This window comes from Erythrolamprus reginae, chromosome 1 (assembly GCF_031021105.1).
Source record: "Erythrolamprus reginae isolate rEryReg1 chromosome 1, rEryReg1.hap1, whole genome shotgun sequence".
In the NCBI taxonomy this organism is placed as follows: domain Eukaryota; kingdom Metazoa; phylum Chordata; class Lepidosauria; order Squamata; family Dipsadidae; genus Erythrolamprus; species Erythrolamprus reginae.
Genome location: NC_091950.1, coordinates 372306528 through 372329496, shown reverse-complemented (window position 1 = coordinate 372329496; position 22969 = coordinate 372306528). Strand labels below are relative to the sequence as shown.

Below are 22969 nucleotides of genomic sequence, written 5' to 3'. Positions count from 1 at the left end.
GTATTACAGTCAGAGAATGATGTTTGCCAATCAAGAGATAAGAGGTAATTGGTTATACTTTTATTATTATTATTTGGTGATCATATTAATAAAATTAATATTAATACAATTAATAACATATTGTTATTTTATGATTAGATTATCAGTCCATTTCCTCAATATAAGGCCAATTAAAAAGGCCTTTGATTTAAGACCTTAATATAATTATTTCAAATATGAAAAAGAGAGCAGGATAAAAACATTTCTTTTGTAAGTAAATCATCCCAAGTGCAACATGTTCAGTGTAAACATCAGATATTAGGCTAGAAGCAGTTTCTCTGTTCGAGACTGGAAAGGTGTTACAATACATAGTACTGTATTTGACTAGATGGATAATAATCTGCCTTGAGTAAGGCAACTTCCTAGATACCAGCCTTCCTCATCTTGGTGACTTCCAGACATACTGATTACTTCTACTATCAGCCTCATTGGTCAACAATGATGGGTGATAGGGTCCACGTTGTTATATATATTCTTCCAATACTAAACTCTTTCTATACTGATGGACAAGGCAGATCTTTGGTCTAATTCAAGGCAGCTGTTTTACATTGTGATTTCTTTTGTTCACAGTTGCACATATTTTGACTGACCTCTGCAGTTAGCTATTTATAGTTATTTTCTCTGTGAAGATTTTAAGAGTAGGCTTGTTCTGGAACTTCAGACCATGCATTGGTTCTAGGATTAATGTTCCAGTTTAGAGGCCTGGCTTGGGGAAAAGGAATACAGTGATACCTCGTCTTCGTGACGTCAAAGCTCCGCCCATGGAATTCCCTATTGGGATTCCCCAATTCCTTTCCAGCCTCCAGATCGGCCGAAAACGCCGCCGCCGATCACAAAAACGGTGCTCCGCCGAGCGCCGCCGCCCGGCTTCAACCTTCTGAAACAGCTGGGCGCTTCTCGGCAGCCTCCTGAACCCGGACCCGAACCTGAACTTCCCGGTTTTAAAAGGCGACAGCCAGGCGGCGGCGCCCAGCAGAGCGCCATTTTGCGATCTGCAGTGGGTTCATAAGCCGAAAAAAGTTGGTAAGAAGAGGCAAAAAAATTCCAAACCCCGGGTTCGTATCACGAGGGGTTCGTATCACGAGGTAACACTGTATATTTGTAGAGGCCATCAGCAGATCATGAATGCAATAGCACCCTCTCACAAATGTTGGGAAGGATGTTCCTTCATCTTTAAAACTAAGATATCTGCTATGCTGCTGTGCTCAGTCAGAATGAGCCTTGGTGTAGTGCAGTGCAGAATGCAGTACTGCAAGCTACTTCTGCTGCCAGCAGTTTGGCAGATCAAATCTCAGTAGGCTCAAGGTTGACTCAGCCTTCCAACCTTCCAAGGTCGGTAAAATGAGGACCCAGATTGCTGGGAGTAATATGCTTATGCTGTAAAACGCTTAAGAGAGGTTGTAAAGCACTGTGAAGCGGTATATAAATCTAAATGCTATTGCTAGAATTACTTATGGTTAGCAGTTCTGAGCACTTTTAATCTAGAGGATTAATTTGGAAAGCAGATTCTGCTAGTTAGTATATAATCGTATGCTGAAAACAGGCAGAAGGAAATTTGTCATACTATATATCTTAGAGGACAGACACTCTAAGACAGTGTTTTTCAACCAGTGTGCCGCGGCACACTATTGTGCCGTGAAACATGGTCAGGTGTGCTGCGAAGCTCAGAGAGAGAAAGAAAGCAAGAGAGAGAGAAAGCAAGAGAGAGAAAGCAAGAGAGAGAAAGAAAGCAAGAGAGAGAAAGAGTGAGTGAGAGAGAAAAAGAACAAGAGAAAGAAAGCAAGAGAGAGAAACAGAGAGAGAGCAACAGAGAGAAAGAAAGCAAGAGAGAGAGAGAAAGAGGGAGGGAAGGAAAGAGAAAGACATAGAGGGAGGTAGGGAGGGAGAGAGAGAGAGAGCAAAAAAGAGAGGAAGGAAGGAAGAGAGAAAGAAAGAGGGATGGAGAGAGAGAAAAAAGAAGGGAGAGAAAGGAGAGAGCAAAAAAGAGAGGAAGGAAGAAAAAAAGGGAGAGAGAAATAGAGCAAAAGGGAGGAAGAGAGAGAGATAATTTTTTTTCCAAACTTTTTTTAGCCCCCCACCCCCACCCCGCTCAATGTGCCCCAGGGTTTCATAAATGTAAAAAATGTGCCGCGGCTCAAAAAAGGTTGAAAATCACTGCTCTAAGACATATTGGAGAGTTAAATATTGATTTTTGGTTTGAAGTTTTCAATTGCAGTTACTGTTTGCATAATGGCATTAAAAAAACCAGTAGGAACAAAAAATAGTAAGGATTTTTGCTACTCCCATTTTGACCTTTGTGTTATAAACATTACTGCATTATCCTCATAAAAATGTTGTGCAACTTGAAATGTGCCTTATAGATGCCAGTAACTTGAAGATGCAAAAAAAAATGTTGACATTTATTAAATGCAAAACTGTTTTGTCTGTGGGAAGGGGAGGGCTCTGAATATATAATTATATTTTTACAATTTACTCACTAGACGAAAAAATGATTTTATGATTTTTTAAAAGAGTGTCTGCCTGCATAGCCACACACCGGGAACTGAATATGTTAGCAGCATATTATCCTATTCATAAATGTGAGGCCCTCTCTTTTTTTGTTTGGCTATCAAGTTCTTTAAAGTAGTTTTATTAATACAATTGCGTCAAAGTGGTGCTAAACTGCACACAATTACCGTAGTTTATTTAGATCATTATATTCTGCATGTATAAAATCTTTGTAATACAAAACCTATTTTACATTTCTGCTTGATTTGTCATCTATAAGAATATAGTTTATTAAGCAGTGCCATTGTATTCAAATGATTAAAAAAATCTCGTCACATATTGCTGTTTCCTTGACTCTTATTTTTAGCTGTATTGTATTATTACATTAAATCAGCATAAGATCAAATCAGTTAAGTGCAATTTTATTGCAGGATATTTCTGTACAATTTGTACAGACTAAACAAATTAGTCTGCAAAGAGGCCTCTGAATCACTAGACCATGGCATATGGCAGATAGAACCTTTGCACCACCTTGCACCTGTAATATTTCCTTTCTCAACTGATATATATATAAATATATAAAATCTTAAGATTATCTTTTTTTGCCAAACTGAAAAGCAGGTCCAAGACTTTCTAAATCTTAAATGAATAATTATTTTATCAAATGCTTTTAAATTTTAATTGTATCCAGCAGAAAAATGTGTACTGTTTCCTCCGCCCTATCAATCTCAGAACAACTTATGAGGTAGATTAGCTTGCAAAATGGTTCAAAGTTATATCTGAAAGAGGACACAATTCTCCATTCTGACCATTAGATCTCACTATTGTTATGCCTCCCCTTCCCAGTTCATATTAAAATTGTTTCAAGTCACCAATGCAAATATTAAAAACTTAACATATCCCATTATTATAGTAAACATTATTTGCAGGGAATCTAAAATTATATTACACAGCAAAAATATAGTTTTGAAATGTAATGTATCCTAGACTAAGGTTGTTTTGACTGGGAAAATGGAATAAATAATTGCAAATTATGCATGTAAAGTATAGGGAATTGTGTTTCTACATAGAATGTTTACTAACAATGAGGAAACAGATATTTTAAAAATGTAAATGCTGGAAGAAAAATAGTGAGCAGCATGTGATCTGTTGTGAGAAATGTTTGTTTAAAGCAGTGGTTCTCAACCTGTAGTCTGCAAACCCCTGTGGGTCTGCAGTGTCACAGGATTCATGAAGGCTGTTTGAAATGTAATGATTTAAACCTTGGGTTAAGTCTTGGGGGGCCATGCCCACAAAAGGCAGTTAAAGATGGGTCCGTGGTGAAGAAAAGGTTGAGAACCACTGGTCCAAAGAAATAAACACAATAGCATTCAGATGCACTTTCATTCTTTTTTATATGGAAGCAAACCCTGGATGTGTCATGTCAACATCAAATAAGTTGAATAGAATGAAAAAGGAATAGGTAAGAGGGATATGTTGCAAAACAAGAAGAGGCAGAATGTGGACTGAATACAAAAGATCTATTAGTATGTTGAGATGCTTTTCATCATAAGATGATTGAATAAGGATTAAATTACAAAGCAAATTAATAAAACTGCATAGGTCAAGAGGAAAGGGAAAATAAGACAACTTTGGTTGGATGGAATTGATAAGATCCTGTAAAGGAGGTAAGAAGTTCTAAGGCAATATATGAAATTGAAAAATTAATATTGTGGAAGCAAGAATGGTTTCCAAGAACAGAAAAGTCTGGAGCGGTATAAGGCAGGGCTTCAAACTTTTTCAAGCTATAAAATCTGCATTTTAATTTTAAAAATCCCAGGATTCCTGATCAAAGAGCAACACTTTTGTGATAGAAAATTGGCTGTATTCAAATGAAGTTTATTTGGCTCTTAAATGTTTCACAGAACCTCATCAAGATCTTGTAGAATCACAGAATCGGGCAGAACACATTTAAAAAAAACCTGATTCCTGGAATTGATGTGAACTAGATCCAACTCATGTTCCTTTAGTTTTTTAAATTATTACTTCTTACATATTTTCTATGATTTGCATAATATTGCTTATGTCAGAGGAGTAAAACAATGGTTATGTTATATTTGGCTATAATAATAAGCCTGCATATCAAAAGCATAGAAAAGCAACCTGTTTTTCCCAAAATGAAATTTTCATTTTTGGTTGTTGAATTCTACATTAGAAGGTGCTGATGCTGCATAACACTCAAGGTAAGCTATTTGTTCAAAATTAATGCACAGTAGCACCTCTGATTTCAAATACAAGAAAAATGCATACATGACACACAGGGCTATAAAGCACTGTGAAGCAGTTTATAAGTAACTGCTATTGCTATGTTAACCCTAATACATACGTATAGGTGTTGTGGCCAAAACCAGGATCATTTAAAGTAACCAAATCACACTGAAGATACAATATAAATTTATTAGCATAAATACAGTAAAATAATATACATTGGACTCATATCCCAGTTGGGCAGTCTTGCAGAACCATAGCCTATATGCTTTTGGATTCTTACAGTTCAAAGACAAGGAAAATTGAAAAAGGCAGCGGATAAATTGGGTTGGTGACTTTGGCCAGATATTTTCTCTTAGCCAACAAACCTTGCAGGGTGGTTGTTGTGGGGAAAATAGGAGAAGGGCAGTATGTTGGGTATGTTCTCCACCTTGAGTTATTTCTAAAATGAATAATAAAGGCAGGATACAAATAAATAAAATGATGCTGGAACGTTTTTGATGAACCCATCTTTGTAACATCATTTTCTACTAGGTTGGTACACTGGTTATACTATTTTTGAGATATGGTCTGTAAAAATAAATAATTTGGTTTAATGTCTGATTCTTCCCCCATTGCTATTCCTAGTCAATTCTGCTTGCTGTAAACATTTTCTTACAGGGTATAGGTTGGTGATTAGAGAATTCCATGGGTTTGGTATTGAATGCAGCTCATATGGGTGTGAAGGGGTATATTTTATCACCACATTTTGATTAATTGACAATTATATCCCATAATTCAGTTATTGGGATCAAAGTATTCATATGGAGTATTCATATGGCTTATCCATTTTTAAGATATTCAACTCCAAGTAGCATTTCTTTAAAATGCTGACATTACACCTACAATTTGGCAGAAAAGAATCTTACCGATATAACTATCCAGTTCAGTCATGTAGTCCACAGGCCAATGTAATTAAAAACTCTCCAATTAAAAACTGTTGCTTGTGTTTTGCAACACTGATAAAAATATACAAACAGCATATTAACCATCGAATATTGTAGAAATACATATAAGATACTTTAACAAAATAAAATCTAAAATATGAGCACAAGGAATTAGAAACTCTGCATTCTTTCTCTTTACCAAGTACAGTAATACCTCTATACTAATTGTACACAATCAATAGACATTTATTTTTAAAATATTAATGCTATCTTAAATTTAAGTCACTACAAGTTTAACATTAAAAATGATGACCATTTAAGTAAAAAGTTATCAACCAAGGTACAGTATTTATGTGCAACGAATCTAGCAGAATGACATTCAAATGTTCATGTACTGTTATTTGCTAGATGCTTTGAAAACTTCTTGCAAGCAATTCAAAGTATATAACACAAATACATTGTAAAACTGCCTATTACTGTAGTTGGATTGCCAAAATTGCGTAGTATTAAATATTCAATTATATAAATCATATGCCAATTTTATTGACAGTTTGCTAGTATGTTCAGCAATCCTTATTCTTGATGTAAGAGTAGCTTAGCTGTTGGAAAAGTTATCTGCTACCCTTTTAAATTCTCCTAAAATAATTATGAACAAATATTTCTTACTCCAAATAAATATAGTCATTAATGCAGATTAAAATTTAGATCTAAGAGAGCACAATTATCCCATGCAAGTTCTGTAGAGGGCTGCTATTGCATTATCAGTAATGATGATGTTTAGCAATTGCTTCAAAGTTCAAAGTGGGTCAATTTAAATAATTCCCAATAATTAAACTGATGTTTGCTTGTAGTTTTTTGTATCCAAGACTTTCTTTCCACACATTGCACAGATACCTGTTAATAAAAAGCACAGGAATACTGAAATTATTTTTGATCATCCGGTATAACTTATTTCTCTGTAATCGAATAAACTTTAAAGGAATGAAACTGAGTTTATGGCAAATATCTCACCTTTTTTGTATGCACATCCCTGGCAGTAATGAGAGCCTGGCTGATGAACTGAACTTTTACAAATCCGGCATATTGCAAATTTGTTTCTGCCGTAAGGATCAAATCTAAGAAGATAAAAACAAGTGAATTAGCTGTTTATCAATGTTTTTTTTTTTAAACTTTCATATAATTGCAATAAATGGGGACAGAGGGAGGTGGACATAAATCCCCCCCAAAAGCTAATAAATGACCCAAGAGAGTTTATGTGTTGCAGTTGTATAAAGCGATAAAAATGCAATTTGCCCTTTTGAACTGTGAATATAAATTTGCATAACATAATATTCATGTGTAATTATTCATGCTTACCATGTTTTTTCTTATACCATTTCTCTTCTACCCAGGCTAAATCAGACCATGAGACATATGCATGATAATTTCCCAGTCTTTCATGTACAGTATTTGCTCAATGCCTTACAAAATTACAATGATTTCACAGTCTTTTTAAATTTGGCAACCATAATATGGACTTCAGGGAATTCTGAGAGTCCACGTCTACGCATCTAAAATCTGCCAAGTTTGAAAAACACTGATCTGGCCATTACTCTTTAGGATGCAGTGATATTGGTAGATAGTTACAGGTGCTGAAAGTACAGTGCAGTGGGGAAAAAACCTATGCCAACTCTAGGCTGGAGGAAGTTAGGAGTGACTATATTTGGAAATATAAGAGACTAAAATTCAGAAGAATGAATAAGCAAGTTATCAATTTTTCCATCATTTGACTCATTTGGTAGGTAAGTGAATTAAAATTTTAATTACCTTGCCTTTTTTGATGTCAATGCCTTGTTTTCATTTAATTTTCTTCCACCACTTTCTATAAATAAAAAGATAATTTTGAAATCACTTCAAATTAAAGTTGAAGCCATAAAAAATGCCCAGAATATCCAGCAACATGAAAATAAGCAGTTTAACAAGATGTCCTGAAAATGCTAATCCCCCCCCCAATACATCTAAATTATGTCCCTTTCATTTTTTACTACCACCTTACTATTTGTGAGACCCATCTAAAATTAGTTAAGTAGACTTCTACACATACAATGGGATTTTGTCTTTCTTCTGCATCCACATAAGGCCACAAATCTTCTCTCCTAAGTCTTAAGAATGTATATGAACAAGGAATTTGGTTTTGATTCCACTATGTGGCATATCACTGTATACATTTTGCATTCATCTTCCTTCCATAATTTCATAATTTCTGCGATTGATTTTTCTCTGCTAATCTCAGTAGTAGATCCTGTTTTCTTAGCAATTTGAACAGTCAAAAAAAGAAAGTGTACATTGCTAAAGATCAAAACAGAACTGCAGGGGGAGTTACATTCCTTTAAAAACTACTTCAAAACAGGAAAATACTTACGGTAACTAAAATCAGGGCATTGTGTATCCGTGGGTTAGATATTCAATAGGTTTCCCTAATCTAATATGATTAATAATGTCTGCATCATAGGACATGTAATATTGCTATCAATACTTACAGTGGGGGGGAAAGTATTTAGTTAGACACCAGTTGTGCAAGTTCTCCCATGTAAAAATATGAGAGAGGCCTGTAATTGACATCATAAGTAGTGTTGGGCGAACCGAACTTGCATAGTTCGGGTCTGTGCCGAATTTGGCCAGGTTCGGTATACCAAACCCGATCCTGGACTTTTTCAGAAGTCCGTGTTCAGGTTTGGCATTCAATCAAATACCGCGATTCTGTTGCAGCACCGATGGGGGGTGGGGGGAAGGCGCTCTGCACATGTCGGCTACTCAGGATCCTGGCTGGCAGCTTCAAGCAGGCAGTGGGTGGGAGGGGCAACTCCAGACCCGGAGCCTGACCTCCCCACCAGCGCTTCACCTCCCGCCAGGCCAGAGGTGTTCGGGTTGGGGTTCGGGGTCTGAACCCGAACTCCGACGGCAAGTTCGGCACAACCCGCCAAACTCGAACTTCAACGGGTTCGCCCAACACTAATCATAAGTAGAACTCAACCATGAGAGACAACATGAGAAAACACATCCAGAAAATCACAATGTCTGATTTTTAATGAATTTATTTGCAAATTATGGTGGAAAATAAGTATTTGGTCAATAACAAAAGTTCATCTCAATACTTTGTTATATATCCTTTGTTAGCAATGACAGAGGTCAAACATTTTCTGTAAGTCTTCACAAGGTTGCCATGCACTGTTGCTGGTATGTTGGCCCATTCCTCCATGCAGATCTCCTTTAGAGCAGTGATGTTTTGGGGCTATTGCTGGGCAACATGGACTTTCAACTCCTTCCAAAGGTTTTCTATAGGGTTGAGATCTGGAGACTGGCTAGGCCACTCCAGGACCTTGACATGCTTCTTACAAAGCCACTCCTTCATTGCCCCGGCGGTGTGCTTGGAATCATTGTCCTGCTGAAAGACCCAGCCACGTTTCATCTTCAGTGCCCTTGCTGATGGAAGGAGGTTTGCCCTCAAAATCTCACGATATATGGCCCCATTCATTCTTTCATGTACACGGATCAGTCGTCCTGGTCCCTTTGCAGAGAAACAGCCCCAAAGCATGATGTTGCTACCCCATACTTCACAGTAGGTATGGTGTTCTTTGGATGTAACTCAGCATTCTTTCTCTTCCAAACAGGACGAGTTGTGTTTCTACCAAACAGTTTTACTTTGGTTTCATCTGACCCTATGACATTCTCCCAAGACTCTTCTGGATCATCCACATGCTAACAAACTTCAGACAGGCTTGGACATGTACTGGCTTAAGCAGGGGAACACGTCTGGCACTGCAGGATCTGAGTCCCTGGCGGCGTAGTGCGTTACTGATGGTAGCCTTTGTTACGTTGGTCCCAGCTTTCTGCAGGTCATTCACTAGTTCCCCCCGTGTGGTTCTAGGATTTTTTGCTCACTGTTCTTGTGATCATTTTGAGCCCAGGGGGTGAGATCTTGCGTGGAACCCCAGATCAAGGGAGATTATCAGTAGTCTTGTATGTCTTCCATTTTCTAATTATTGCTCCCACAGTTGATTTCTTCACACCAAGCTACTTGCCTATTGCAGATTCAGTCTTCCCAGCCTGGTGCAGGGCTACAATTTTGTTTCTGGTGTCCTTCGACAGTTCTTTGGTCTTCACCATAGTGGAGTTTGGAGTGTGACTGTTTGAGGTTGTGTACAGGTGACTTTTATACTGATAACAAGTTCAAAAAGGTGCCATTACTACAGGTAATGAGTGGAGGACAGAGCCTCTTAAAGAAGAAGTTGCAGGTCTGTGAGACCCAGAAATCTTGCTTCTTTGTAAGTGACCAAATACTTATTTTCCACCATAATTTGCAAATAAATTCATTAAAAATCAGACAATGTGATTTTCTAAATGTGTTTTCTCATGTTGTCTCTCATGGTTGAAGTCTACTTATGATGTCAATTACAATCACTTAAGTCCATAGAAAACTAACCCAGATCTAAATTATGTACGATTATATTGTGGTGGTTATAGGTACCTCCATTACACTTATAAGCTGCATTCACTGCCAACTCTCTGAGATCCCCCCAACATGTATGAACTACTTAAAGTGCCCTTCAAAACATTCTCATTATTCAGCTGAGTGGTGACAGATGGCAAAATCAGACAGGAACATATGACCTAGTAAACCAGATTGTTTCTATTTACTTAGTGGGCAGGGATAATAATAAACTCAAACTGCTGGAATATTTAAATATTCCAACATCATGCTGTAATTGTATTAGCCTTTTTCTTTCTTTCTTTCTTTCTTTGACTTGTACTTTCTTGGGCCAAAAATATGTAAGTCCTGGTTCTGCTTTTTCTCAAGGCAATTCAGCAAAGTATCAAAGCATTGTTGGAGGTCCAAGATATACTGTATGGCTTGTATGCATGCAAATATAAGTATGCTGTATCTTCAGAATGATTTGGTTGCTTTAAAGAAGCCAAATTTTGATCACAACTGGAATACTAAATATCCAACAATGATCCAGTTAGAAATGCTGAGTCTTTTAAACCATGTAAAGCTCAGTCATGTTGCAATTGTCAAGTTGTAAAGGTTTTTAGCATAATTATTTATTTTCAAGAAAGATTAATTTACAAAGGTGCCCGTAATTTTCACATGCCAGAAAAAACCCCAGCTTATATATTACACATGACAGTTCCAGGTTTAGATCACTTATTGTTTAATAATCGGACCATGACGTGATTTCAGATTGTTATATTTATGAACAAAGGTAAAAGAAAGGTACTGAGGTGTAAAGATATAGAGACATAAGGAACATACAGCTTGACATCATTTGCATTTTTTTTCTATTGGCATTTCCTACACACTTTCTTGATTAAGAAATAAGAAATAATAAAAAATAGCAGTTTTTGTTATACTTAAAAATACCTGTTGTGTTTCTTGCACCATCTTTCCAGGTATCAGGTGTAATTACTGTACCAAGTTTTTTTTCACCTATGGAGAATCATTGAAAAGATTACAACAGCACAGTATGTTCATATCATTTCACAGAACTGATAACAGCACAAATATTAGTAATACGAAGGACCACATTCCATGTAACTTATTTTTTCTGTAACTATGACTCTAGGAAAATTAGAAACCACTGAAGATGCATGGAATCTATAAAATCTATTCTAACTCTAGAAATTACCCCTTGGGATGAGTTTTGATGCCAATTCATGTTTTTAAAGTTGTAATGTATTGATCCTTCTAAACACAGTAGGGATTACTAATCAGTAACTATAAAATGCTCTGTGACACATAACTACAAGAAAGTATGATTAAATGAAAACAGGACATAAATATAAAAATAACAAATGTAAATGCAAACAAATATTAGTGTACAGATTTTGAGGCATACCATTATATAACAAATTGACTGAAGTAGCAGCCAACTCCACAAGTCTAGGAAAGGTGAAGATTGCTCTTAGGAATGAAACTTCTATCATAATATAGTAGTCCAGTCCCGGACTACAGTAATTTTGGCAATTTATCAGTTGATAATTTTGAAAAGTGAACATTTTCCCCCCAAAAAAGATAACCTAGTTTCTAGTTTTATATGCTCTAGGAATAAGAATATATAGCTATGTTGTCAGTGTGGCCCATTTTACAGAGAAATGCATGTAAGGCTGCAATCTTATAATCACTGAAATCATTACTGCTTTCTACATTGATATTCATGTGATTTTGCTAATTTTATTTCCAGAACTTGGCTTTATAAAAAGTGTGCAAGTGATATGTATACCACTGAATTTTATCAAATTAACAGTAATTATCTATTTATTACTAAACTTTCATGTTTGTATAGTAGAGTAGAAGTTTTTGAAGCAAGATACACAAACCAGCTACAGTAACTTACAGAATGGATCTAAAATCTGGAACCCATGACTCTCATATTATAAAGCATTCTGTGACATAATTCAAAATGTCATGAAACGTTTCCTATGGTCAACCCTTGATGCTTGATTATGCTATCCAGAGATCTTCAAAATTCTGGGAGTTGAAGTCCAGAAGTCTTAAAGTTGCCAAGTTTGAACACCTTTGACTTAGCAACTGAACAACAACTGATCTGAACACAAAATGCCAAAAAACATTAAGAGTTGTCAATCTAATCTTAGGCAGCCAACTGCTAACCAGAGCTTTCAAAACATTTGTCAGACCAATTCTAGAATACAGCTCACCTGTATGGAACCCTCACTACATATCAGACATTAATACAATTGAGAGTGTTCAGAAATATTTCATAAGAAGAGTCCTTCACTCCTCCTCCCGCAACAAAATACCTTACTCCACCAGACTTGAAATACTGAAATTAGACAATTTACAACTATGTCGCCTCCGAACTGATCTAACCATAGTTCACAAAATCATACACAAAAATATACTTCCTGTTAATGACTGGTGTTTTAAACCACAACAATACACGAGCACGTAACAGATTCAAATTAAATTTAAACCACTCCAAACTTGACTGCAGAAAATACGACTTCAGCAACAGAGTGATCAATGCCTGGAATTCACTACCTGACTCTGTGGTTTCTTCCCCCAACCTCAAAATCTTCAACCTTAGATTGTCTACAGTTGACCTGTCCCCTTTTTTGAAGAGGTCTATAAAGGACTTGCATAAGCGCACCATTGTGCCTACTGTCCCTGTCCTACTGTCTTCTTTTACCATTACAGTACTTTCTATGTTATGTTTATATAAAGTGCTATCCTATACTTGATTGACAAATAAATAAAATAATAAAAAATAAATAAAAATAGGTCTCGATTCCTTCAGACATACAACTAGATTTCCTTAAGGATAATTCTGGTCATCAGAAGATAATCAGAACTGCAGGAAAAAAAACAATTGCTTCCAATCTGCCTTCCACTGAGGGCCTCTATACTGCATGAGTCAAAAAGAGGGCTGTGAAAATATTTTACTGACCCTTCACATCCTGGACACAAACTGTTCAACTGCTGCCTTCAAAACGTCACTACAGAACACTGCACACCAAGACAACTAGACACAAGAACAGTTTTTCCCCTGAATGCCATCACTCTGCTAAACAAATAATTCCCTCAACACTGTCAAACTATTTACTAACTCTGCACTATTACTATTACTACTAGTTTCCCCCCATCCTTCCTATCACTCACTTCCTCCCACTTACGATTGTAACTTTTGCTTGTATCCTTAAGATTTTTATTAATATTGTTTCTTCATTGCTTATTTGACTAAAATGACAATCATTAAGTGTTGTACCATGATTCTTGACAAATCTATATTTTCTTTTATGTACACTGAGAGCATATGCACCAAAGACAAACTCCTTGTGTGTCCAATCACACTTGGCCAACAAAGAATTATCTATCGTACCTGTCTGTCTGTCTGTCTGTGGGAGAGTAACCTAACCGTTTCTTGGAAGACAACCCAGGATCAAAAACAGAAGCGTCGGGCAACCCGAATTTTATTCTCTCAGGAAGACAAACAACCCCTCCCCCAACCCTCCTCGGTTGTTAAATGAGCTTTCTCACTTTTACACCGTGCGTTCTCCCACCACCAACCATCCCTTCCACTTACACTTCTCGCACACCATGGCGAAGGGGCGCGGGGAAATATATAAATCCGTCAAACGAAACCGCCGGCGGCGGGGTGAGGGAGGGCGAATGAACCCGTCAGCCGGTCGAGAGAGGGGTCGAACCTCTCCACTACCACAACAACAACAACAATATTCGGCGGCCGGAGCTCCCCGAGCCTCCGCACTTCCGCTTCCGGTTTCCGCGTGACGTCCAGGGCGTGAGAAAAGAGTAGCGCCCTTGGCGGACCAGGCGATGGCTGGCTGGCTGGCTGTACGGAAGTAGTCGTGACGTAAGAGCCCGCGGGAGGGTGATGGTGGAGTGAGTGCGACAGGTATGGCAGCTATGGGAACGCGGAGGTCGTTTCTATAGGTGGGGTTGTGACGTATTTTGCGAAGCTTCCCCACTGGTATCATCTGGGAAACGGCAGGTAAGATGGATTGGCGCCGTTGCCTCGGAAGCCTTGTCCTGTTAGGGGTCACCCTGCCAACCACCTGCCTCGATATATATTTTTTCCGGATAGCAGCCTCCTAAAAGCATGCACGCAGGTGAATGGAGGGAAAGTGGGAAAGGCTGGGATCTTGACCTACTGGGTGCTAACTAACAAAATGAAATTCAATGGTGGAACTGGAAAGAGTAAAGTTCTGCATTTAGGCAAGAGAAACAAAATGCACAGGTGCAGGACATGTGGTACCTTGCTCAACAGTATAACTGTGAGAGGGATATTGGAGTCCTAGTGGACAGCCATGTAAATATGAGCCACCAGTGTGCAGAAGCTGCCAAAAAAGCCTACACAGTTCTAGGCTGCATCAACAGAGGGATAGAATGAAGATCACATGAAGTGTCACTGCCACTTTATAAGTCCTTGGAAAGGCCACACTTGGAATACTGCATCCAGTTTTGGTCATCATCATGTACAAAGGATGTGGAGACTCTAGAAAGATTGCAGAGAAGAGCAACAAAGATGATTAAGGGGCTGGATGGAGGCAAAAATGTTTGAAGAACGGTTGCAGGAACTGGGCATGGCTAGTTTAATGAAAAGAAGTAGCAGGAGAGACATGGTAGCAGTGTTCCAATATCTCAGGGGCTGCCACAAAGAATAGGGAGTCAACCTATTATCCAAAGCACCTGAGGGTAGGACAAGAATCAATGGGTGAAAATTAAACAGGGAGAGAAGTAACTTAGAATTAAGGAGAAATTTCCTGACAGTTAAGATAATTAATCAGTGGAACAGCCTGCCTCCAGAAGTTGTGAATGCTCCAACACTGGAAGTTTTTAAGAAAATGTTGGAAAGCCATTTTTCTGAGGTTAGACTAGAAGATCTTCCAACTCTGTTGTTGTTGTTATTTATGTCCTTAGTGGTCTTCTGTCCCTTGCATATTTTTACCCTATCCTATCGATAGTAGGAAAAATAGCTTATTTAAATTTGCAAAGGTTGGCCTGAACTACCTTTGGGTGCTCCGTTGTGAATAAAAACCTGTAAGGGTAGTCCTCAACTTACAACTACAGTTGAGCTCAAAATTCATGTTGCTAAATGAGAAATTTCTTAAGTGAGCTTTGCTCTGTTTTAAGACTTCCTTGTGCCACATTTGTTAAGTGAATCACTGCAGTTGTTAAATTAGTTGTTAAGTGTCCCCATGAATTTTGCTTGTCAGGTCACAAAAGGTGGATTATGTGTCTATAGTACACTGCAACCGTCATCAATGTGAGTCAGCTGTCAAGCATCCCAATATTAATTATCTGGCAGTGGGGATGCTGCAACAGTCATACGTGCGAAAAATGGTTATAAGTCACTTTTTTCAGTGCTGTTGTAACTTTGAATGGTCATTAAGCTAACTGTTGTAACTTGTCCACCAGTATCTATGGGTGTACCTTTTCGGCTTCATTCTTCACTGGTGTAGGTTGCTTAGAAACAGATCAGATCTGAACAGTGATTTATTTTTATTTATTTATTTATTTATTTATTTATTTATTTATTTAGTTGGTTAGTTAGTTAGTTAGTTAGTTAGTTAGTCCAATACACAATGAGGGTTTTAGTGGGTATATATCTATATACACATAGTAAAATACATGATGAAGGTTATAGAGGAGATACTCATAGTAAAATATATCTAAGAAATAATAGAAAAGAAGATATAGTAATAGAACATATCAATGAAAGAATACAAGAAGAGATATAGGAATAGAAGAAAGGTATAGGAGATATAGGAGAGCAATAGGACAGGGGACGGAAGGCACTCTAGTGCACTTGTACTCGCCCCTTACTGACCTCTTAGGAATCTGGATAGGTCAACCGTAGATAATCTAAGAGTAAAGTGTTGGGGGTTTGGAGATGACACTATGGAGTCCGGTAATGAGTTCCACGCTTCGACAACTCGGTTACTGAAGTCATATTTTTTACAGTCAAGTTTGGAGCGGTTAATATTAAGTTTAAATCTGTTGTGTGCTCTTATGTTGTTGTGGTTGAAGCTGAAGTAGTCGCCGACAGGCAGGACGTTGCAGCATATGATCTTGTGGGCAATACTTAGATCTTGTTTAAGGCGTCTTAGTTCTAAACTTTCTAGGCCCAGGATTGAAAGTCTAGTCTCATAGGATATTCTATTTCGAGTGGAGGAGTGAAGGGCTCTTCTGGTGAAGTATCTTTGGACATTTTCAAGGGTGTTAATGTCTGAGATGCGATATGGATTCAGACAGAGAGAGAGAGATTATTTTTCTAAGGGTAAAAGAGGATGTATCATTACTTCTAGTTCTCTTTATTTGGAATTGAGGTACAGTGGTACCTCTACCTAAGAACGCCTCTACTTACAAACTTTTCTAGATAAGAACCGGGTGTTCAAGATTTTTTCGCCTCTTCTCAAGAATCATTTTCCACTTACAAACCTGAGCCTCCAAAACTGTAACTGGAATAGACAGGGAGAAGCCTCCTTGGGGCCTCTCTAGGAATCTCCTGGGCGGAAACAGGGCTTCCATCCTCCCTGTGGTTTCCCCAATCGCACACATTATTTGCTTTTATATTGATTCCTATGGGAAAAATTGCTTCTTCTTACAAACTTTTCTACTTAAGAACCTGGTCATGGAATGAATTAAGTTCGTAAGTAGAGGTACCACTGTATTTGCAACTAAACCAACCCAGCACATAGGAGAAGTTGGAAAGGCCTGGAGTCATTACTTTGGAGTGGCATCTTCTTAAATGGAAGCATGTTGAAGGTCTTAATTGCCATTTTTGTCAACTATTTTAAATATTTTTATTTTCTTTCATACAAAAAATTATAACTTCGGAGCTTGCTTATTTTTTCATGTCCCTAAAAGTTACCATAGGAACATTTTCTATGCTATAAACCAGGGCTGTCAAACTCGCATCATCACTGTGGTGTCATGTGTTGGGACTTTTTTCTCCTTCGCTAAACCTGCCAGGGCCAACACATGACACATCTGGCCTGTGGACCGCAAGTTTGACACCCTTTTTATAAAACCATTTCATTTCTGTATGAATGCATTATCTCTTGTACAAAGGAGAATTGCCTTCACTACCAATATTAATTTAAATGCCTTAATTTGCTTCTCTACAGGTTGAAATTAAAAACAAGACAACATGAAAGATACAGAAATAAAGAGACTGATGACTGCTAATGTCATCTGTATCTTCTCTGTGATTGTAACCACTGCTGTTCCTTCTTTGTTCTTGAAAAACTTCTCAGTCCTGGATACACACTTGACATGGCTATGCATCTGTTCAGCAAGCGTTGGTATTATAAATATAATTATACATATGCTTTTTAAGCCATATTTGTCTACAAGAAGATATTCTCTTGCCCACAAGGTATGTTATGTTTGATAAAATTTAACTGTTGGTTTGAGGCATGGATAATGTTTTTGACATTTTTTGATTCTCAGTAATGTTCTGTTAGTTTCAATGCTACATGGAAGATCACATGTAAGAGTAAAATCGAATGAATGATTGCATGCCTTCAGTTCTTTAGGAGTTTATGCTTGCAATCACAATAAAACTCACAGCTCCATGTCTTCAGCATTATTCCATATCATTTGTCTCTCAACTAAAACTCTAAAATATTCTGTAAGCAATTAAATATTCTCTTAATATTTCTGCTATAAGGAAGCTGATTTACCCCCTCTGAATAGCGAGGTGTACCTTGCTATTATTTAAATACTTTATTCAGTATTTTGACTACCTCTGTCGTCAGGCATGGGGGAATTGAGACTTTCCCTCCCCCCTAGGCTTATAAAATTTATGCATGGTATGTCAGTATGTATGATTGGTTTCTTAAATTGGGGTTTTTAAAATTTACTTAAATATTACATTGTTTACATTGTATTATTATTGTTGTTAGCCGCCCCGAGTCTACGGAGAGGGGCGGCATACAAATCTGATAGATAGATAGATAGATAGATAGATAGATAGATAGATAGATAGATAGATAGATATTTGAGTTGTAGTGATGTAATCTTATAAAACTTTAAATTTTATAAAAGTCCATGTTAGATTGCATTTAAAATTTTAAAAGCATCCTATCATATCAAGCAAAATTGCATATCAAATAAAACTGCATCTAGTGTTAAAAGGACTCATATTTCCCAAAGAATGGCAACAAACCTAAAACAGGTTAGGTAGTTTTCCTGGCATTGTGCCTTTTTCTGGAAGCACTCTTGTGGGAAATTTTCCAAGCCCACTTGTGTAACCTTGTCCAGCTTGTGTATAGATTTATCTTGTGTAGTAATCAGAATATTGTTGTGGAGCCTACAAACCCCCTCCCCCCAAAATTAAACATAAGAGCTTTCTAGAAGTTATGATTTATTATTATGATACAGAAGAACTGTAATAAAACTGATTAGGGTACTGACTGATTTTGGGAAATTTGCTTGCAAAAGTATCCTTAGCTGGCAAGACTGTTTCAGACATATTGAATCAGCTGTGACAGTGCAATGTAATAGCTCCTATGGGAGCATCTTCCTAACTTTGAGAGTTTCACAATATTCAATATGGTATAAAACTAATTCAGGTTATGGTATTTAAATTTTACCAGTTTCAACAAGACATTGATGCACATTATTAAACCTCTGCCATGAAAATAAATGTGACTTTAAATGATTTCAATCTGGGTATTTTGTACAAGCATTTTTCTTCAATATTAAAAGAATTTATAGCCCAACATAAATTCTTTTAAAAGCCTTGCTAGGAGTCAGATTGGACTTCTAGCAAGAGATATATTTTTTGCCTAGGAGGCTGCCGGATGGGGATGGGAGAGCCAGTCAGAAAGGGAGAAGATACAATAGTCATTGTCAGTTTTGGTTCTGCTATCAAGAGACTAAAAACCCAATATTAATTCAGTGTTAATGATCTAGATTCTAGAACAAATTTACAAGGTTTTTGATTTAATCTAATTATGTACTTTATGGTACAAGAGTTTGCCTTCTATAAAAAAATTATGCATATTGATAATATTACAGTATATTCATTCTCTTAAAAGGCAACCAGATTTGTAAAATGCGGTGTATACTTCGTCATATCTTGCATCCTCTTCCATGGAATTATTGTTCTTTACGGAGCACCATTACTAGAGTAAGTATGTCTCTTACAATTCCACCTGATAAATCATGAAATTAAATTTTATAAATTTGAACCATGAATCAGTCCGGATTTACAGTGTCCCATGTAAGACCCTCTAGTGGTAGAAGGTAATGTGGATTTGGTTTTAGTTATGTAGTTCTGGGATAATATTAAATATTAATAATGAAGTGAAAATGATATGACCCATCTTTTTTGTGAGCTTAGACTTGATGATTAAAAAAAGTCAGTGACAATTTTGTTTTCCTAGCTTCAAGAATAAATAAAGTTGATAGTTCACGGCTGAAATTAAGAGGGCAGTAATTCTAAGAAAGAATGTGCAGTAAAAATTAGACAATGAGAAAGAGGATAAATTATGAATCACATTACATTGGTAAGATTACCATGGATCACAAATTGCAGCCGCCAATCAATTCTGGCCCAAATAAGTTGACCATACAGGCATGTAGAACAAGGAACTGATGGGCTAGAAAAAAAGAAATATATTTCCTGAAATTGAGAGAAAACAGAGACACAGAGAACAGGTAACCTGGATTGATGTGATATTTAAAATGTGGCAATGGTGAAATGAAATAAATGACTCTATAACAGCAGTACTGGAGAAACAGCTGCTCATTGATTTTATGTGTCCAGAGTAACAGGACTATTGTCTCTCCCAGTAGAAATCTTCCTGCATTGGCCTTTTAAGGACAGTTGAGTGGAAGACATGACATTGTGCCAGGGTAAATGCCTTCTGGTGGTTAGGTACTTTGAGTAACACATACATAATTATTATTCATTATATTTACCAGTACATCTCACATTGCCACAGGAACTCAAGATAATTTATACTGGAGTCCACCCTAATTTTATCTCCACCAATAATCACCCTGGAAATTGGGTTACGCTAGGAATGAGTCAGGGTCACTTGGCCCTGAGTCAGTTTGAATGTGACTTTGCCTCCATTGATCAAAGTGACGTATTGATAGAAATATTTTTTGTATGAACCAGGCTTATTTTAACATACTATTGCCAAGTTCTTAATGCTGTACTAAAATTGTAATTCAGTTGTAGGTAGATCATTCACATTTTATTGCTGTAAATCCACCATAATCCATGGTAGCATAAATTTTAATTGGCAAAATATAAAAAACCCCAGAGACTTCAGTGGCTTTAAGAAATCAAACAAAAGTTTTAGATTTTTGTAATCCCGTCTTTATTATTTTTGTAAATAATTCAGAGTTGTGACAATATGCATATATACTTGAAAGATGAGCAGGTGAAAATGGTTTAAGATCATGATGCGACGGGGTACATATTAAATTATAAAATATACACATATACATCTGAAGGTTGCTCTGTCTCAAAATAAGTAAATATATACTAGCATTGCAAGAAAGACTGATAGACTGGAGAAACACTAGACATGAATTTCCCCCTCCCTTCCCCAAAGCTTCAAGTTGTCTTTTTAGGATAGCTTTCTAATTTGTTTATTTGCTTACTTATTTTGTGTTCTGGTTTCTGGTAGAACTTTAGCTATTAAAAATAACTCTCACGAAATGCAGTATTTCATAAACAAAGAAACTCCATCTTTATTCTCTTCACTTCCGTATTCAAAATGCAGTTCATACTAGCACATTCCTTTTCTCCCGTTATCTCTCTTAATTACATTCCACATGCATTCCTCTCAGCCTCCTCCGTCTACCAAGATTTATGTACTCACAGTATGATTCAAAACCAGCAGAAATTACTGTAAAATAACACAGAATGAACTTGCTCGCTCGGGAGCTGAATTAAAACATCTTTCATTTTAGCACTACAACATTGAAACTCCGCCCTTCTTCCCCACTGGCCCACTGACATACCAAGTACATCACTCTAGTAATTAACCCATTCCTCCCCTTAATATCTTCTTCCAAACACCTGTTCCTTACGTTTTTGGACCCTTCTGAATTTAGGATTGACCCAGCGAACGTCTGTTTCTTCATCACTAGATTCTGGACTCATAGCAACATCCTGTGGCTGGCCTCCCACCTGTTCTACTACCTGTAACCCAGGGCCTACCACTAATTCATAAACGCTATCTGTATCAGAGTCCTCAAGTTCTTCATCATCCTCCAACTTACCAGGAGTATGTACAACATTTTGTATAGAGGAACATTAAAAATTTCTATCTTTAGCAAGCAGTCTATAAAGTAGAAGTAGCCAAAACTTGTTTCTGAGTAAATGTGGAGGTGTTTTTAGATTTTTTAAAATCCCATTTTTATTATTTTTTAAAATAACTTAAGGTTGCAAACATACCTTCTTTCCTCTTCCTATTTTCTCCAACAACAGTATCTGTGAGATGAGGTGGGCTGAGAGTGAGTGATTGATTCAAAGTTACCCATCTATTTTTTATGTGTAAGGTGAAACTAAATTCAGTTTCCTGATTTCTAGCCTGGTCCTTAATCACTGAAAACTATGTACTGTAGTAAAACAACAATAATATCAAACTTTTTTAAATAAAAAAAAAATCAGGGTTGTGGGATGGATTTTTTCATACATGATCATCCAAATATTAGTGTTACATAAAAGATCTTAATTTTGATGTGTTCTGAAACAAAATATTCCAAAGGTGTTCCTTCTTCAAATCCCTACTGTTGATCATCACAGTATTATAGCAAATAATAAAATCAGAAAAACACTTTTGAGATGTGTGACAATCACCATGTGAAAGTTTTGAGTTTCAGAATTGCGAAAACTCAGTTTTTATATAAGAGGTATAAACTGCTCCAGAATCAGGCACTCTTTGTCTTTGAATATCACATTAAACATTAATCACACATGCCCCAGATTATGAATTCAGAAGGTGATCAGAGGCATTTGCTTTTATTTTGAATTCATTTTAGCCTGCTATGGTATTCAGATTTGGTAAACATGGATAAATCTTTACTGAGATTTGTTTAGATCTTCATTTTGGGTGACAGCGATACACAACTTTTTCTAGGCCAAATGCCACAGTCGAATTAAGTGGGATTTATTTATTTATTTTATTTATTATTTCAATTTCTAGGCCGCCCTTCTCCGAAGACTCAGGCTGGTTTACAACATAGGAATAAATACAAAACACAGCATGGTAGAAATTAAAGTTAAAATGGACCAATTAAAAATCTAAAATCCATTAAACATATTAAAATAACAACCCTAAAATCCCATATCTTAAAACCATTCACTCACATTCATACATATCTCAGTCATAGCATGGGCAGGAGCTAGAGATTACTTTCTAAAAACTAAAAAGATAAGGTAGAATCTCCATAGATGAATGAACCTAGTCTTTCTCTGGGTTTGCACACTTCTCATTTATTTCCTCTGGGAAGGTTATGAAAAGATTTCAACTTTGCTTTGAAGTTCGGTTAATCACAACATACTATTATGCTTAAACAGTAAAGAATATTCATTCTGCTTTTCTGAAATCAGGCAGTTGCCTAAGAGTTTTGAGCCACACGATTGCTCCAGACATTTCTAAAATTTGTAGCTAATGATAACTTAAAACATAATGAGAGAAGTGGGGATTGGAAATTATAAAAAATGACTGCCTAGTATATTAACTAGATTAAATTCTAATTAAAATTAAATGTCAATTAGAGG

At 36.8% G+C, this 22969-nt stretch overlaps 2 protein-coding genes across 4 annotated transcripts in view; one reads left to right on the top strand and one right to left on the bottom strand.

Moving 5' to 3' along the window:
- Positions 1-4942: 4942 nt before the first annotated feature.
- CRIPT (CXXC repeat containing interactor of PDZ3 domain) lies at positions 4943-13978 on the bottom strand. The gene is made up of 5 exons (XM_070734558.1): positions 13781-13978; positions 11101-11166; positions 7506-7560; positions 6711-6814; positions 4943-6593 (listed from the first exon to the last, which is right to left on the bottom strand). Exons 1-5 carry the CDS (start codon positions 13794-13796, stop codon positions 6529-6531), a joined length of 306 nt encoding a protein of 101 aa, XP_070590659.1. The 5' UTR covers positions 13797-13978; the 3' UTR covers positions 4943-6528.
- Positions 13979-13992: 14 nt separating this feature from the next.
- Positions 13993-22969, top strand: part of PIGF (phosphatidylinositol glycan anchor biosynthesis class F) — a 34174-nt gene continuing 25197 nt past the window's right edge. Inside the window, exons 1-3 of one of the 3 annotated variants that reach the window (XM_070734555.1) lie at positions 13993-14110; positions 17346-17596; positions 19263-19354. In XM_070734555.1, coding sequence (XP_070590656.1) covers positions 17369-17596; positions 19263-19354 — 320 coding nt within the window. In that variant the 5' untranslated portion in view covers positions 13993-14110; positions 17346-17368. Of the gene's footprint in view, positions 14325-17345; positions 17597-19262; positions 19355-22969 lie in introns of all 3 variants that reach the window. The other 2 variants (XM_070734553.1, XM_070734554.1) reach the window with 2 other exon arrangements.

Coding starts and splice junctions, on each gene's coding strand:
- CRIPT (XM_070734558.1), bottom strand. Junction 6,815..7,505: donor TTGACATCAAAAAAGGCAAG/GTAATTAAAATT, acceptor TTATCTTCTTAG/ATTTGATCCTTACGGCAGAA. Junction 6,594..6,710: donor GGGATGTGCATACAAAAAAG/GTGAGATATTTG, acceptor TTTTATTAACAG/GTATCTGTGCAATGTGTGGA.